Source organism: Cygnus olor, chromosome Z (assembly GCF_009769625.2).
Source record: "Cygnus olor isolate bCygOlo1 chromosome Z, bCygOlo1.pri.v2, whole genome shotgun sequence".
In the NCBI taxonomy this organism is placed as follows: domain Eukaryota; kingdom Metazoa; phylum Chordata; class Aves; order Anseriformes; family Anatidae; genus Cygnus; species Cygnus olor.
In genome coordinates this window covers 17387398-17404330 of record NC_049198.1, presented here as the reverse complement: position 1 = coordinate 17404330, position 16933 = coordinate 17387398, and the positions used below count along the sequence as shown (strand labels likewise).

At 36.2% G+C, this 16933-nt stretch overlaps 1 protein-coding gene across 1 annotated transcript in view; it reads right to left on the bottom strand.

Annotated features, from left to right (window-relative positions):
- The window catches only part of ITGA1 (integrin subunit alpha 1), an 80279-nt gene that overhangs the window by 46085 nt on the left and 17261 nt on the right, over positions 1-16933 (bottom strand). The window contains exons 2-6 of the mRNA XM_040540621.1: positions 5387-5507; positions 2433-2545; positions 1394-1482; positions 1189-1303; positions 415-542 (exon numbers count right to left, since the gene is read on the bottom strand). Of these exons, the coding sequence (XP_040396555.1) occupies positions 415-542; positions 1189-1303; positions 1394-1482; positions 2433-2545; positions 5387-5507 (566 nt within the window). The remainder of the gene's footprint in view (positions 1-414; positions 543-1188; positions 1304-1393; positions 1483-2432; positions 2546-5386; positions 5508-16933) is intronic.

Here is a 16933-nt window from a genome sequence, read left to right as displayed (position 1 = left end):
GCAAAATTTTGAACACTGCTCCGAAAGTCTTGTAATGAGACTCTCTCAACCATATACAGCCTTATAGGAGTGGAAATGTCCTTTGTGCACACAAGAAGTGTCTGTGGAAGGAAGGTGGGAAAGGACAATGTTCAAACTGCCTCACTTAACACGCCTACCTTTTGTCTCTTGGTCAGAAACTCAGTCTCTCCAGGTTGCCAGAACAGTGAGGGGAGGGAAAGCTGCCCTGACAGCACTACATGGCAACAAAGACTGACTGAGTTATGGTTGTCAACTGCTTTGTTCTGGTACTCCACTGCCATTAATTCTTATAATTGAAGGACTCCATAGATGATGCTCTCATCCTGTTTCTTAGATTTTTATTTTCCCCCCCACAAATTAAACGATAATAAAATGTTGTAAAAAAAAATTTACCTGTGTTTGCTGAGGACCTATATCCATGTTTTTCAGGAGACTATTTAGGAAAGCTGTGACACTCTCCCATGGATAAATGCTGTTGGACCCATCAAGGACTATGACGATGTCCAACTGGGTTTTACACTCTGCAACACAAATGGCCACATAAGAATTGATACAAACAAGGATCAAACAAGGATCAAAGTGATTAGTAATAAACGCATATCCTTCTATAGTGGGGCTGCACTAACACGTTTGATGCGGACTGTCATACAACATCCTTTCCATTGCACTTTATGTGGTTTGGTATTCCCTTGATTAGCAAGACACTTTCTTGTAAGCAGAAATTTAAGAATGGCATTAGATCATGTAACTGAAGTATTTACCAATGACCTCTGTCTTCTTTAATATCTACCCATTCCTCTTTCACTTTCCAAATGACTAGACCTTTAAGATTTTTATATTACTAAATTGGATTTGTATTAGGTCTTAACAACATGCTGTCATTATTTAAAAAGAGTCTTTTGGCCTTAAGTAAAAAGCATAAGCAACTATTTTTAGCAATTGTGTTTGGATGTCACATAGCCCTGTAATGATTGTTTATATTGAGATAAACTCTAAAATTAGCAAGAATTCAGGTTATATACTGACAATGAAAACATTTACTTAACTTGGTAATGCTGGTAGCTAAGGAAAGCAGTTCATACTTTTTGGTATGCCTCTGTGTATACATTCATCTTGTTTGGCACTTCGTATTTTCAGACACACAAAAGAATTCCTGAGCATGCATACCTTGCACAGACGGTGCAATCGCCTCCACAGTTTCAAAAGTGGAGCTGACGTTGGAGCAAACTCCAGTTGTATAATGTAAACGCCCACATTTATAAGCATAGAGTGGTCCACAAGCCTTAAAAAGATGAAAAAGGTTGAAACTTTTGATGTGGTACCTACGGAAAATACAGACTTCTTTTAAAATCGACAAAAAGTCCTTTCTTACCAGAAAGCCGCCTTTTGGGTTAGTCACTAAGGTTGTTCCAAGAGTCATGTTTTCTTTTACTTCCATGACGTTAGGAACTGAAGTAGAAGCTATAAATAGATTGAAATGTTAAGTATTTGGGAATGTGAAAACAAAATGTTAAAGTATGTATCAACTAGCAGAGAGCTTCCAGCTTCTAAAATAAAACACAGACTGACACTGGTTCTATCAAATATTTTAGCACCCTTCATCCTCCTCCTTCAATTGCAATGAACAACGAAAAATTCTGAGACTGGCTTTTATCCCAGAAAATTTGTCTGGGTTGCTGTCTCAAATAGTTTCTTGAACTGGGAAAAAAGGTAAAAATAACAGTACAATGAAAGCAAAAGATTACTGTTCACACAGTTTTGTTAATTAGAAGACAAATATTCATTTTTTACTCTGTCATGTTATAAATGAATTACAGCTTTTATGTTTTCTACTTTTTTGTTACATTATTGATATTCAGGCTTTCAAAGAAAGAGATTTAAGAAAAAATATGGTGATAGGCATATTTAGTGGAACTCATATTAACAGTCTCTTCTTGTCTACATTGAGTCTCTCTTGACACAAGCAAAAGAAAAAAAAAAGGATGAATGCTAAACACCTGATTAAGGTGCTTCAGCCTTGCTCTGACTACTTAGGTGCTTGTTAAAAGCATTAGGCTTTTAACTCTTATTGGCTTCCAAGAGTTTTGGAAAGGATAGCCCACAAACCTGTGTTCCTCAGCCTTTCTGCCAGGACCGGTAACCACAGTCAATCAGTATCAGTCATAATAATGCTTTGATAACGCAGCTAAATGCCTATTCTAGAGTATCAGCGTGTTTTCCATAGAGCAATAAGAGACTTTAAAATAAAAGTATTTTTAATGTTACAAATACAACTCCTTCACGTTTAGTTCTGGAGTCCTAAGTAAATTTTCCGTATAAAAACAATCCTAACACATATTTATTAACTAAAAATCTCTTTAAGATTTGACCTTTACTATTCCCCCGCATGACAGCTCTATTTTCTTTCATACCTGGTAAATTCAGTTTTATGCAGGGCGACTGGTTGTCCTTTCCTACAGGGCATTTGTATACATCTCCTGTTCTTTTCTCAGGCTGGCCAACTAATGGAGAACCAATAAGTACCCTGCAAATGAAATGTTATCCTAAATTTCTTCTTTCAAAAAAGGCTTGAAAGTCAGCAAATAAAACTTACATACAGAACACAGATACAGCAAGTTCTGCACAAACAGTAGAGGACGGAGAGCAGGAAAAGTATCTATTATGCTCTTTCAGATACAATAAAAAGCAGCTATACTGTCTCCTCTGTAATAAACAACACCAAAAGGAAATATACCTATATACCAAATTACACAATAGAGTAACATTACAAAAAAAAAATCCACTGAAAAATACAAGCAGCATTGGTTGGTGGATGAAACGTATTGTAAGTAGTACAGAAAGAGATATCTTTTTTATTTATATCACCTTGATCTTTAATATATTTTGGAAGAAAAATTATTTTAAATGCTAAGGAGGGACCAAATGCACAAGGAGAGGGTCACAGGCACCAAGCAGAAGAATTCAGTTTTAAATAATGTGAGCCAGTGTTTTAAAATACATCATGTAAGGCTTTTTATCCTGAGCAGTTAAAAAAAAAAAAAAGGAAAAAAAAGATATGTTCAGAAAATCTCTATTCTGATACAATATTTTGTAAGCATAACAAATTAGCATTCACTCCTAAATCCATTTTCAGCAGAAAATGCTATTTAGAGATAGACACTGTTTTTGTTCTCACATCCTCATCAGCAACACTAAATAGCCCAGCATCACCCAGCAAGTAACTGACTCCGTTAAATGTGCAAGGAAGAACTCAAATTAAATTAGAATTCCCTGCACACACTGAAAATAGAAATCCTGCCATTAAAAGTAACAGTTCAGTAAGATTTGCTTGTGGACACTTAGATGATTGTGAAGAGTTACTGAGAGAACTATTTCTACCTTTAATCATAAATTAATGAGTCCAGGCAGAAGATACTTGGATAGAATGACAATAGGTAAGATGTAGCCTACAGATAAAAAGAGCTAGAAAGGAGATTTTAAATGCAGTACACCATCGAGCTTCTAAACAAACATACTGAAACAGCTCATTGTGATCCGGTAATTTTTTTTTTTTAATTAATAATTTCTAAAGCGAAATAAAATGGTCCAAGTACATACTGCATCTGACTGATCTTTCAAGCTACACTCTGTAATGCATTTTTAACACCAAAACTTAGAAGCGTGCACCACAACCTATTATTCATCCTTGACTTCTATTTAACCACAAAGAAGCTGAGTGTGCTTGACATTCCAGAGGAGGTGATCAGTACTTAGCAGGATTATGTCCACATGCTGTTCTTTACCTAGAAAAAAAGATCCCCATGAACTGAGATAAGTGGTTTGAAAGACCACTCTGTCTATTTGCCAAAAGGATTTTTTTTTATTATTATTTTTGGGGACTCTCTTTGAGGAACTACTTTAGTCAGGTTTACAAGACATCTGTTGCTGAAAATCTGTCTGTGGTATCAAGGTAGTGTTACAGCTCTTGTCAAAGCACCACAAAGATTTATATATTTAAAATACCAATATGCAGATTTCCTGCTCTGTACGTTACGCTGAAGGAAACTTGGAAACTTGAAAATTTAGCAGTGGCTCTGGAGTTTTATTTTAGAGATGTTCAGACCTAGCATGCTGGTTTAAATTCCTGTCTTCCTTCAGCCACTGAAAGAGTAGCCATTTCTGGCTCATAATATTTTTTGCACTTGAAAGGCTTCAGGGCAGTCCACAACAATATAGCTTACTCCACAAAATCCCAGCTCCTAGAATGGATACCATTTCCTGAAGGTCTAGATTAGCTCAACAAAGGTCACTATTATCCTTTCATCACCCCCATGCAGAAGCGTATTTAAACATCCTGCAACCTGGACAGTCGAAAACTAGCATTTGCAAAAGCAGGCTCTGCTATTTCATTTTAGTGAACATTCCCTGTGTCCAATAGAGAACAGAGTGCTGCAGTGGTGGACAGACTCTCAGAATCGAGCAGGTCAGGTGCTGCAGAGCAGTGTGACCTGGCTGCCAATTGGCCACATGCCCTTTGTTCCAGACTGCCAGGCGTCATCTCTGGGGCTTATCATGAATGTCAAATTACTGGCGAAGCTCTTGGAAAACCAGAAAAATCAGCAAACAACAATACAGACCTCAGATTTCCCAAGCCTTTTACCATTCAATTGCTATTTCAGTCCTCCAGCCCTGAGATTCACCCGTGATGTTCATTCTTATGCATAAGCTGCTTATCAAAAGACTGAGAGGCAATGATACTAGTAAGCACATCAAAATGCAGTCTATAATTCAGCAGAAAAAACAAGGAAATGGCAGGTTAAGAAGGTGGCTCCAAATCCCAAATGCAAATATATTGCCAACTGCAAGACACAATTAGACCTCCAAAAGAGAAGAGGGAGAACTGTATTACTAAATACTTAGACAGAGAAATCTTCCCACCAGTCCCACCAAAAACTCAGTTCTGGCAACCACTGACAGAAAACTTTAGAAAAAACAGGTTAGGCAAAACAAGAGCAATTTCACTGGTGATATATTAATAGAAGGAAAAGATGAATCATGACTGTCATGACTTTTTTTTTTTTTTTTTTTTTAAACAGAAAAAAGATGGTTCAGGCATACATAAAGCTTTCTTAGCTCCAGCACACAGGTAATTTACCCACTTTGTGAACTCATTTATTTCTTTGAGGAAATTGATGTAGATATAGATTTGAATCTTTGTCTCCCAGTGTATGGAGATTTCTTTAGGACTGTTCATCAATTTAAGAAATACAAATAAGCCTGACAGAAAACTGACCCTTAGTTATGGGGCATATTTAGAAAAAATAGTATAGAACCTGAGTCACTGAATATGTGGTAATTTGCAGGTTAGACAAGAAAAGCAGCTTACCATTTTCCTTCCTCATTTTCATACTGTTGAACTGTGTACCCAAACATGTCTTCCAGAGGCCCACTGAAGGTCATTGAATTTTTCACATCAACATTGGAAGAGACAACGAGATGAAGGAGAGCTGTATAAAAAAAACAAAAAACAACGACAAAAAAAAACACATGTAGCAATATGCATGAAAACCCAAACTTTTCAGAAATCAAAGTTCAGTTACGACTTACTGAGGGTTTAAGACAGGGATTGAAAGTGGTATTTTGAATATATTTACCACAGCTGGTAAAAGATTTAAAATGTACTTTCTCACACATACCTATGCATCTATATTCACAGATGGATTTCCATAGCCAAAACTTAGATATTAGTTTTAAAAGTCAAAATTACTGAATTACTGGTCAACATCACTACTTATACATTAAATAAGGCTTTTTATCTTTTCTTTATTCTTCATTTCAAGCAGTGATCTCTTCCATTCTTGTCCTGTTGAAGGACAACCACTGACTTCCATCTGCAGAGCTGTCTATTTAATACAGAACCAAAACTTTGATGAATTTGTAGAACATCAAGACTAGTTAAAAACAATTATATACATCTTTATTTTCATTTCAAAGAAGCATTTCATGATCATTTACTGACATTTAACAGTTACATAAAAGTATCCAAATCCATAATACTTGCTGCACGTCAAAGCATTCAAATGATGTCCAGTCAGTCACTAAAATACTTCTGTGTTATTCACCATTGAGATGATGACATTCTCATAGAAAGCTTGTTACTATAATTAAGCTCCCAAATGGTCAGTGCTAATCTGTCCCTCTCAGCATCACATTTCCTACTTAATTGAGTAAAATCATCACAAAAAGACTATTTATTACAAAAAGACTATTTATCACTGAGTAGGTACTTCCGGTTTCACTGGACAGCAGAAAAAGGAAAAGTTTCTTTTGTGTTATTTCAGTTTTTCTTCCTCCAGTCAGAGTCAGGAAATAAAAAGAAGTGGACACATTAAAATCGTGTTTACTTTTACTCTTCAGAAAAGATTCATTACAAGCAATGAGAAGAAATTCATGGCTGATGGTCTGAGGGGAAAGCATTTGCTGGAAAAGTATGCATTCTTGTCTTAACTACTTGCATTCTCTGTCTTAACCACTGATATTTACTTTTAAATAATGCTGCTATGTCTCTTCATGTGCAATAGAGGTTTTTCTCTTTTACTTTCTTTTCTCTTTGGGTCATCAAAGAATAATCAAAGTCAACAAAATTGCAAAATTTAAAAAATCAGTAAAATTATCATTGGCTCAAATCTTTTAATTTTCAGAGTAAACGTAACAGCTATTATTATTATTAATATTTTTATTAATAATTTTTATTATTTTTTATGAATATCATACATATGGTATTCAGGCCATCATTTAGAATCCCAATTTACCTCTTAGTGAGTGAAACTGTTCTAATGAAATTATCTACTAGAGTCTAAGTTGTTTAGCCAAAGAAGAAAGGCAGTTGCAAAATCCATCCATGTCAACTCACCTCTTCAAGACCTCTGGAAGTCTGTTCACTTTAGCTCCTGAATGAGATGGGCAGAACATCCTTCTAGAAGTCTTTTCCCCCTTGTTTACCACATAAAACATAATTTGATTTTAAAGGGCACAGATTCCAGTTCATCTCTTCAAATTTACTTTGTTCTAAGGCTATTGAAGGTTACATATGCACTCTGTGTTCTGCATAGCTCCATTACACATCATAAAACCATAGAATCACTAGGGTTGGAAAAGACCTCCAAGATCATCTGGTCCAACCATTCCTCTGCCACCAGTATCACCCACTAAACCATGTCCCTAAGCACCATGTCCAACTTTTCCTTAAACACCCTCAGGGACGGTGACTCCACCACCTCCCTCAGCAACCCGTTCCAATGCCTGACTGCTCCTTCTGAGAAGAAATGTCTCCTAATTTCCTACCAAAACCTCCCCTGGTGCAACTTGAGGTTGTTCCCTCTTGTACTATCACTAGTTATCTGCAAGAAGAGGCCAACCCCCAGCTCCCCACAACATCCTTTCAGGATGTTTTAGAGTGCAATAAGGTCGATAACAACCCCAGTTCCCTCAGCTGCTCCTCATGGGACTTGTGTTCTAGACCCTTCACCAGCTTCGTAGCCCTGCCATGTCAATGATACCCTTCACATCATTCCATTCTCTGCTGAAAGAGGAGTTTCTTCACAGTACAACATCGGCAACTATTGTGATTTTTACAGTGTGTTCATGGTACTAAATGGTCTTGAAAATTTCTGACTGTTACACAATACACTCAATCCCTATAGTTTTAAAGAGTACACTTCTGATCCTCATAGTTATAACAGAAAGTCTGAAAATGTTTGAAACGTTAAAACAAGAAAACTAGATGACAAATAGAAAATGCCAGCTATTTGCTACTACCCCCTAAAAGCCTTCTGATTCTGAGTGAGGTCAATTTAGAACCAGTAATAATAATAGTTCTTAAAAGACAGAGCTAGAAGAATTCAAGCAAGCTAGGACTGGTCAGAAATAAAAAGGAGGTGACTCTCCACATAGCAGGGAATAGAGATGGAGACTTCGTCAACAAAGGATATTTTGGATGCTAAATATCATATATATCATATATTCAATGGATAACTGAGCAAGCTAACGGAGGTAGTTAGCTACTGCAGGTTACAAACCATACAGAAAGCACAACAAATTCAGGAAGTCCCCTTAGCTGGAAATATTCTGAAGATGGAAGACTACACAGGAGGAATAACATATATGCTTTCTCATCTGTCTTTTGTCTCTGGGTATCATCTTACATTTACTCCTGAAGACATGACACTGGACCAAATACTTGATTTGATCCAGTATAGTTATCCTTTTCCTCTCAACTTCCCATTCAATTTTAGCTTGAAATCAGATGCTTTGAAGTTTGATTTTTGTATGCAAATTGTGTGGCTTATTTTCATATGCAGATGTATTACACGACTTCCTGTGGCTTCTATGTGCATCATGAGCTAATGATTTTGAATAAAAGTAAGGGTTGTACTATGCAGTGGAAGATTAACTTACAACTACTTAATAAAGGTATCTTACTACATTTCCAACAGATTGCTTAAAATGAAATCTTACTTTTTCATTTAAAGATTTATTGAAATCTGCAGATGGTAAATGGAAAAGTGGAGTTTACAGTGACCCATGTTACACTATCAGCTAACAATAACTCCACTTTTATGACTTTCATGATTTTTTTTCATTTTTCAGTACAATGTTGTATACAAACCAGCAGTTCACAATATTGAAAAAAAAAGATGACTGTGACTGAAAATGATACTTTATATTAGTAGTAATTTCTAGCTTGTATACTTTCAGATTTCCAATTTCTGTCTAAGTTGTAAGCATTCTCTTCAGGTTCTAGCAAACTGGTGTAGTTTAAGTATAAAGACTACTGGCAGAAGTAGTGAAAAAAATAAAAGCTACAGAAAAGTTGGAGAGAATTCTTCAAGGGTATAGGGAATAGTTGGAAAAAATTTCTTTTGAGGCATGTAGTATTTGACTATATACTTAATCACAGTTATTGTAGGTAAATTAAACTAAGATTTTGAACCATTCAATGCCGTGTTAACAGAATGACTAAAAAGACAGATCAAAGTATCAGAAATACAGAATATAAATGTTTACCAGAGGATAAAACTGAAGTTCCAGCTTTTAGGTTCTCATTTTATAACAAATGAACCACTGTAGAAAACTGGGATAATGACCCTCTCACTGCTGACTTGAACTGAGTAAGAAAACTAGCTGGTGCACATAGCATTTGTAGCTGGGCACAGTTTGTACCTGCACATGAGAAGTTAACACTCAGTCACCAAGACGGCAAGACAAATATTATTGTAATAGATAATTGCAAGCCTAGAGTAGTAGCTCATACTTGTACAGTAGCCACTAATATATTTTTTTTCCCTTCTGTTTTATTTAACTGGAGTTTTTAACCAAACTTTAATGTCATCTGCCTGGTTATTCTGGTAAACTATGCAAAAAATGCTTAAAATATATTTCCCCAGGACTTGTCTGCGTGCCTATTGCCTGGTCACTCTAATCTTTGCAAACAGAGAACTGCACAGAGCCCCCATGTTTTCCTAGAATGTCAACATAACAAGAGCTGCAGCACGTCTAACTAGCACCTGGCTCTTGACTGATGAAAAAACAGATAAATCACCTGCAATAGATGACATTATGGAGACTGACTTAACCAAGAGAAGAGAGTACATTCAGTTAGGATATTTTGTCTGTGTATGGTCTGTAGCGAATAACAATTGCATCCTCTATAAACAGTGGCTATTCTTGGAAAGGACAAATTCGCGTGTTACATTTAACATTACACGTTGGCTGCATGCTAATTTTCCCCACCAGCATGCGGTCAGAGACACTTAGTCAAACACTTCCTGCTGTAGCATTTCAGAAGCCTTTATTAGTTCTTTCGTATTTTGCAAGAAGAGAAAGAAACAAAGCAGGTCTAAGTGCAATTAGGAAAGAAAAAGTAGAAATGTATTGCAAAAGTACGCGCAACTGGAAAATATTGGGAAAGTCTGAAGAAAGAATGTTTTTAGAAGAATTCCAGACTGCATCCATCCTGGATAATTAAAGAAATTTAAGATTAAAATAAAATTACAATGTTGTATTGTCTTCTCATATTCAGGGACCTCTTGCAAAGAAAACGACAATGACAAAGTGCTTTATTGTCTTGCAGTGACACTGTAATGGTATTTTAAAGATCTGCAAACAACATAGGAGTGCAATACAGAACACACTGAAAGCTAGGTGACATTAGGAAGGATGTCCTAGCTTATAAAGCAATATCTAACTGCTCTGTTAGAGTATTTTATGCTCATGTTGCAAAAATCCTATCTCTATTGTACTTTAATAAAACATGTGAAGAAAGAAGCTTATGTGGAAGTATCCAGGATGTTGGTTACTCACTGAGAGGAGCAGGACTGGGAGTACTGGCTTGACCTCCCATGACACCTTAATATGAACACAGGAGCATATGGTATCATGCTTTGCAATTAGAAAAACCTTTCACTTGAGGAAGTTGATACCACCGAGTGCTGACACGTGCAAGCTTGTGCTGCTGCTCTCAGCCAGCTGGAATCAATCTGTCGAATCTGCGTGTGATTCTTTGTGAAAGAAAACTGGATCTTTTAGCTGCATCACCACAACAGGACTCAGATTCAGGGCTGGTCTGCATCTGGCTAGTAGAAAGGGAACATTAAACATGCATCTGCTTGCAAAGATACCTATAAAATAATATTTGTAAAATGGCTCAGGCACACAGAAGTAGATTCTTTGCTGGTAATTTAAAGGGGAGAATCTTCACATTTTATTTTTACCTCACTTGTGATAATGTCACTGCAGCATTATACACATCTTACGAAAAAGACGTTTAGTCACAGACATTTCAAGTGGAAGAAAATATGGCTGCATGGTACAATTGCCATCTGTGAGCTTGGAGGCTACAGTGCTTTCGCCTTAATGTGGAAGGCCACAGAGGCCTTCATAGGAGTTTGTGCTGCATTCATTTCTGGCTGGCTAACTACCACTGTATTTCAAATAAAGCTGCATATTAAAAAAAAAAAAAAAAAAAAAAAGGAAGAGGAAAAAGGATTAACTTTTGGAACTTTTTCAGTAGACCTTAAATCAAGCCTTTCATTTTTCAGGGCTACAAAAGAACCTTTGTATAATTTTGCCTCCAGCTTTTTTTCTTTAACCTTTGAAAAGCAAAAGACTGATTTTCTGGAATAAGCCCATATAATTAAAAAAAGACCTATCATTAAAAGTAGATAAATATCCAAAAAAGTAAAAGGAATGTGTATTTGAAAGTGGTTCCAGATTCAGTAGCCACATGCTTTTCAAAGCCAATTAAATGCTTTGTACAACTCCATAAATAAAGCTTCCTTTGCCAGTTTTTGTACTGAATAATTTGTACTGGAAAACGGCTTTATAATGCAGTGTCAAGCCTGAAAATATACTGAATCAAAGCTTTGTAATGTGATTCCAAATGAGTAACACAATGCAACATGCAAAACTCTTGTAAATGCAATAGCAGAGACCAAGAATATGTCCCCTACTCAGCAGTCGTCAGAATAAAACCATATTGTTCAAAGTTTGCAACCTTTGAAATTATGCCTCTCATTAGAATGATTCTTAGCACTTTGCAGTTTCTCACAGAAGGGAGAAAAAGACTTAGAAATATTCAACCACATACAAAAAAACATTGTGAGGTCAGCCACTAGACTTTTACAGATGTACAGAGGCTTAGAGAATTTAGCAGTTAGACGAAAGCCAAACAATTCCTAAAGAATGTTTGAGTTTGGCTCCAGTGATCTCCATCCTATCTTTTCGGTGTAGTTCTTCTATCAATACTTAACTACGTTCAAGTCCTGCAGCCTTTGTGTTCTCCTCTAGCCCCATTCTCCTTTCCTATCAAAGACCATTTCCTCCAGAACACCCCATTATAACTTTTGCTTCCTAATATCTAACTTGATATACCAACTCTAAGGACCTTCTATCTCTGGACCCCTTTTTAGGTAGAAGGTATTTATAGTCATTTGTTATTAAATCAAATTTCACACAAATGCATGGTTAAAATGATCATGTATATTACTTTCCAGAATGAAGACCAGAACCTTAAAATGGAGCAATTTTGGGTAAAAAAATTAACTGAACAAATGAGAATTTGTTAACCTAAAGAAAAACGTGTTCTTCACAACACTCTCTAAAGCTGCTCACAGACCTGTAAGTTTTCTTCCACAAAAAAAATTTCTCCAGTTTGATGAGAAGAGTTGAATGTGTTTCAGTCACTTTTCTATGAGCTTTCTAACTGCTCAGTTACGCTGGATCTCAATTTTGCCAGCTGTTGTCCTGCTACTGTAAGCTTTCCTCTGTGTAGCCTTGTCTCAACTAGCATTGCAAGTCAAGTACAGCTATTGTTGGGGGAAACACATGCCAAAATCCTTAGCAAACCCCAAAGCCTAAGTGTTTTTTATCTGACTTCACACAGTTAACTGGTCTGCTTTTCCTATGCCAAAATGCATACTTTAAGTATTTCCAGTTAATTTTGTTTCTATTATGCTACATGAAAAGCCCAAGTAGATTCAATAAGAATCATGTATTTTCTTTTATACAAGTATGAAGCTATTTGACTATCCAAAGCCTCATTACCGTTATCATACTAAATAATTTCTAAATATGTCTAAGTATTCTTTTCAGGTTTCTTAAGACTTTAACTTCCCTAACACATGCTTTGTGGGGGGAGCAAACCCCAATTTTCTTCCACTCAAACAAGGAGCTCCCGTACCTTTTCCAGCTTTTGTAATCACAAAGATCACTTTACATCAAGCAATAGCTTCTTCAACATTATACTTATGATTAAATCCAAAGACGTAGCTGGAACATGCAATAGGTAGCTCAACTGCTTAAAAAAATAGTGTGATCATCGTTACATATGACAACTCCAGTATGGTTAATAATCAGTTTTTATGCATCTTTGCATCAGAGAAGTACTGTACAATATCAGAGTTGAAGCTCATGTAGCAGCTCACAGAATCGCCCGGGTTGGAAGGGACTTTAGACTACAGAAATGTATCAGAAATCTCAAGAAAGAGATGATAGTGTGATGCGTGTTCAACAGTAAGCATCATGCCTATTCTCTACTCAAAGGAGGTTTATTTTGATGAGTTATCTGCAAAACGTTCTACACCTTTCATAATCTCAGTGTATTAGAGCACAATCAAGAAAGCAGAAAGCACGAAGTACTAGTTGCTGGCCAAACATGTGAGTTGGAGTAAATTACTACCTGTCTGTGTTCAAATCTGAATGTCAAATGCCGTTATATCTAAGTTTCTTTTGAATCCATGCTTTGTAACCATACTTTCTCTTTCCAACCAACAAAATATCTTTAAGAATGAAACGAAAATACCATGTCAAAAAATACTTGAGAAAACTAGCGAACACTGCAATCAAGTTAATGTACTTTTGAAGGTGGATGTATTGCCACTAGGGTGCTTTTTATACATTAAAAATACTGTTCTCTTTTAAAAGAACATGAACCACTGCACACACACAAAAAAAATACTCTGTCAGCATATGTCACGAAACTTAAAATTGCCCATCTATAAAATTGGCCAGTAGGTACAGAAATGATCACAATTCCTTTTGAACAGTCTGGAAAATGTGATAATCATATAAATGATGGGAAAAAAAAAAAAGCCCAGTTGAAAACTCTTGTTATTATCTCTCCACCAGGATGAAATATAGTTTTGTTTTTGTCTTCCTGATCTGTTATCATTATTCATGATTTTTTTCCCCAATTGTTTTCAAAGACTGTCAGGTAAATTTTCTCAAAAGTCAGCAGTCTTAAGGCTAATACCAGAATGGAAATGCTTCAGTGGCACTAACAGCTTTCTGAAAAGCAACAACTTTCATTTTTTCCATTTCTTTACTACACAATGGCTACAAACTCCTTTCTTTCATCACCTTATGCTAAGCATAATCATTGGCTGTCAGCTGAATCACTCAAGGCTTCAGGAAGAGAAGAAATCCTCCAAAAGAAAATGCAAATATCTTGATGTCATCGTCTCACACACGGCTAACCAAAGTACTACGGAACTTAAATTCAAACCAGTTTCTATACAGTGCAGCAAAAACACACAGAGACAATGTACACGCTAAAATTGATTAGCTCATATTTGATATCTATAAAATTTATCAGTATCAGTTCAGCTGTGATCCAAGAAACTGTAATAACTGCAGTGAAATGGAAAAGATGGAAGCTCACAAATCTCTTTTCCTTCAGTCCAATATACCTCCGTTAAGCAGTAATTATGGAGAAAAACAAAAACAAACAAACCAAATAAAAGTATGCAGAGCTTGAACAAGGAAAAATTCCAGAGCTGAGCAGGTACGTACATACTTTGGAGTTAAATTTCAGATGTGTATATTAAAAGAAAACAACAACAACAACTTGCAAACTACAGTTGAGTTGTCCAAAGAACTCCTTTCCCAATATTTCTGATAATACAGCATCTATGATAATTTTGATTAGAATACACTAGAACATTCATTTTCTTCATCTAAGCCATCTTCTAGTAGAGTAAGAGGGAACCACTATGTTGCTCCAATTTTTTATTTCATGACTGCATGAAAAAAGAATTCCATGTTTCCCTGTTTAAAATATTTACTTCCTAACTTTAACAGGGATTTGAAAACTCCAGAACTTAAAAAGTCTTTCTTAGCACCTTCCTTAACATTATTTTATTCTTAGTCCTCCTTTATTTTTCAAACTTCTTGTATCAAGTTCAGCTCACAATGAGTTGCAGCAAAATGTAAAACAAATGAATTTTTATGAAACTGAACTCCATTTAAAATGCGCAGGGAGAATCTATGACAGCCTAATACAGATAGCACTTTTACAAAGTAAAGTGTCCTAGTAAAGTTTAAGCTCTATTTTTTTTTAATTTTGTGTGTGTGTGTGTGTGTGTAGTTAAATAGTCATACTTGCAGTTTTCTAAGAGCAGAACAGGACAGTAGAGGATGAAACCTGCTGTTACTAAAAACTCATCTTGGAAGGTTTAAAAATGCTGGACACTGAGATTAGAGTGATAAACATGAATCATTATCCAAATAGCTTTTTATTGCTTTTAATATATTAATTCTTTGTAAAGAATCAACTATATCATCAATAATATTGTTCAAGATGTTGTTTTTTACTTTTTTTTTTCCATAACTACAAAACATAACTACAGTGGAAATATAGTTGCTTAGACATGCTAGAGGCAGTAATGGGAAATAAAGTCCTATATTTGTTGAAATGCTGGAATGACCCCAGATGCCAGCACCATCACAACATGAAGCACCTCTCCATCCCCAACTGTGCAGCAGCCAACAGGGGATGCCTGCTTTGTCCTGTGGGAGCACAGCACAGCAGGTACTGCCTGTTTAAACAGAGTGGCACAGCCTGCTTACAAGCAAAATCTTGAGCTTGTCTCAAGCACAGACTGGCATGAGTAATCATGGTATCAGTTCTCTATCAAGACATATGGAGCATTTCTGCTTCAAAACTTATTACTGCTCAGTGGTGAAAGCAAAGATAAACCACAGCAGTCTATTTCCTTACCCCACCTACAAGTTGTTGCCTTGCACTGTACAGTTTAAAGAATATGCGTCGATGATACAATAAGTTTTTAACAGAGAAATCCAAGCAGACAAGAACATGGGACCACAGTGGTCATTACATTCAATCTTCCTTAAAACAAACCATAAATTACTGCCTAATGTACAAATGACCACAAAAACTACCACCACATGCAGGCCACAAAAGACACTGCAGACAAGAGAAGCAGTAATTTGTTCTAAACTCTGCTTTCGTAATTGCATGGAAACTACCACAAGAACAACTGGCATTGCACTGGCCAATTCAGAAACTACTGCTATGCATATTTCCTCACCTTACTGAAGCAGCTTCACTCATCTTATGGTCTAGGACAATCATAAGGACTTTCACATGCGTGCTGTTTTATATGTTAGTAGCTAATCTCCAGTTTATCTGGAAGGTGAGCATAATTTACAGGCAACAGATAAAACCCAGCCTTCCGTAAATAGATTAATGTACCAGTAACTCAGGAAGTGGCAAACAATGTTCACCAGAGAGTAGCAGAAAACTCAATGAAGCCAAAAAGCCAAATTTGCACCTGTGTATGTCTGCTGAAATGAAAGTAAAAGATACCTCTAATGTAGGTTAGAAGCTTGCTCCCCGGAATGATCATGTGTGACATCTTTTAAGTGGTATATACCGCAGATCTGTGACTCTACCCTTGTCATTTCAGAGTGCAGTCTGGGAAATAAACTAATTTTAAAAATTGCAGTAACAGTTTATGGGGGACATGTATTTTTTGTTACACTTTTATAGTAAAGATACTTTGTTTTTCATTTAAAAGGTTAATAAATTATCCAAAAGAGAGTACGAATTATCAATATTGAATAGCAATATGCTGAAAACTCAATGCATAATAATTATATGCATTGTCAACCATTTCTACTAATTTTTAAAGACTACGACGCTCTAGTAGCAGGAAGAGCAAGACCACCCCCTTTGCCGTACTGTTGATGTAGGGATTTTATTGGCAAGGCAGCTGAAAGCACTACAGAATAAATCCCATGTTTTTTTACTGCAAGTGTTCTCTTTTACTCGTCAAGAAACAATTCAGGGAAATTTGGAACTAGCCATTCAGAGATTATAAGAGGAAGGTTTGTTCCTCCTCTCTTCCCCCCTCCAAAATAAACCTGGACTCTAGAGGGAGAAAAACATCCTGTTTTTCAGATGTAGTTTAAGATAGAGCTTTCTACATGACTTACTGGTGCTAATAACTTACATTTCCCACCCACAACACATGAAGTACACCCATGATTTTAAGATAGCTGTCCAGCCCAAGCTGGTTCAGAAGAAGTATTCAGGCATTAAAAGGAGCTGCACAGAGAACCCGTTATTCCTTTG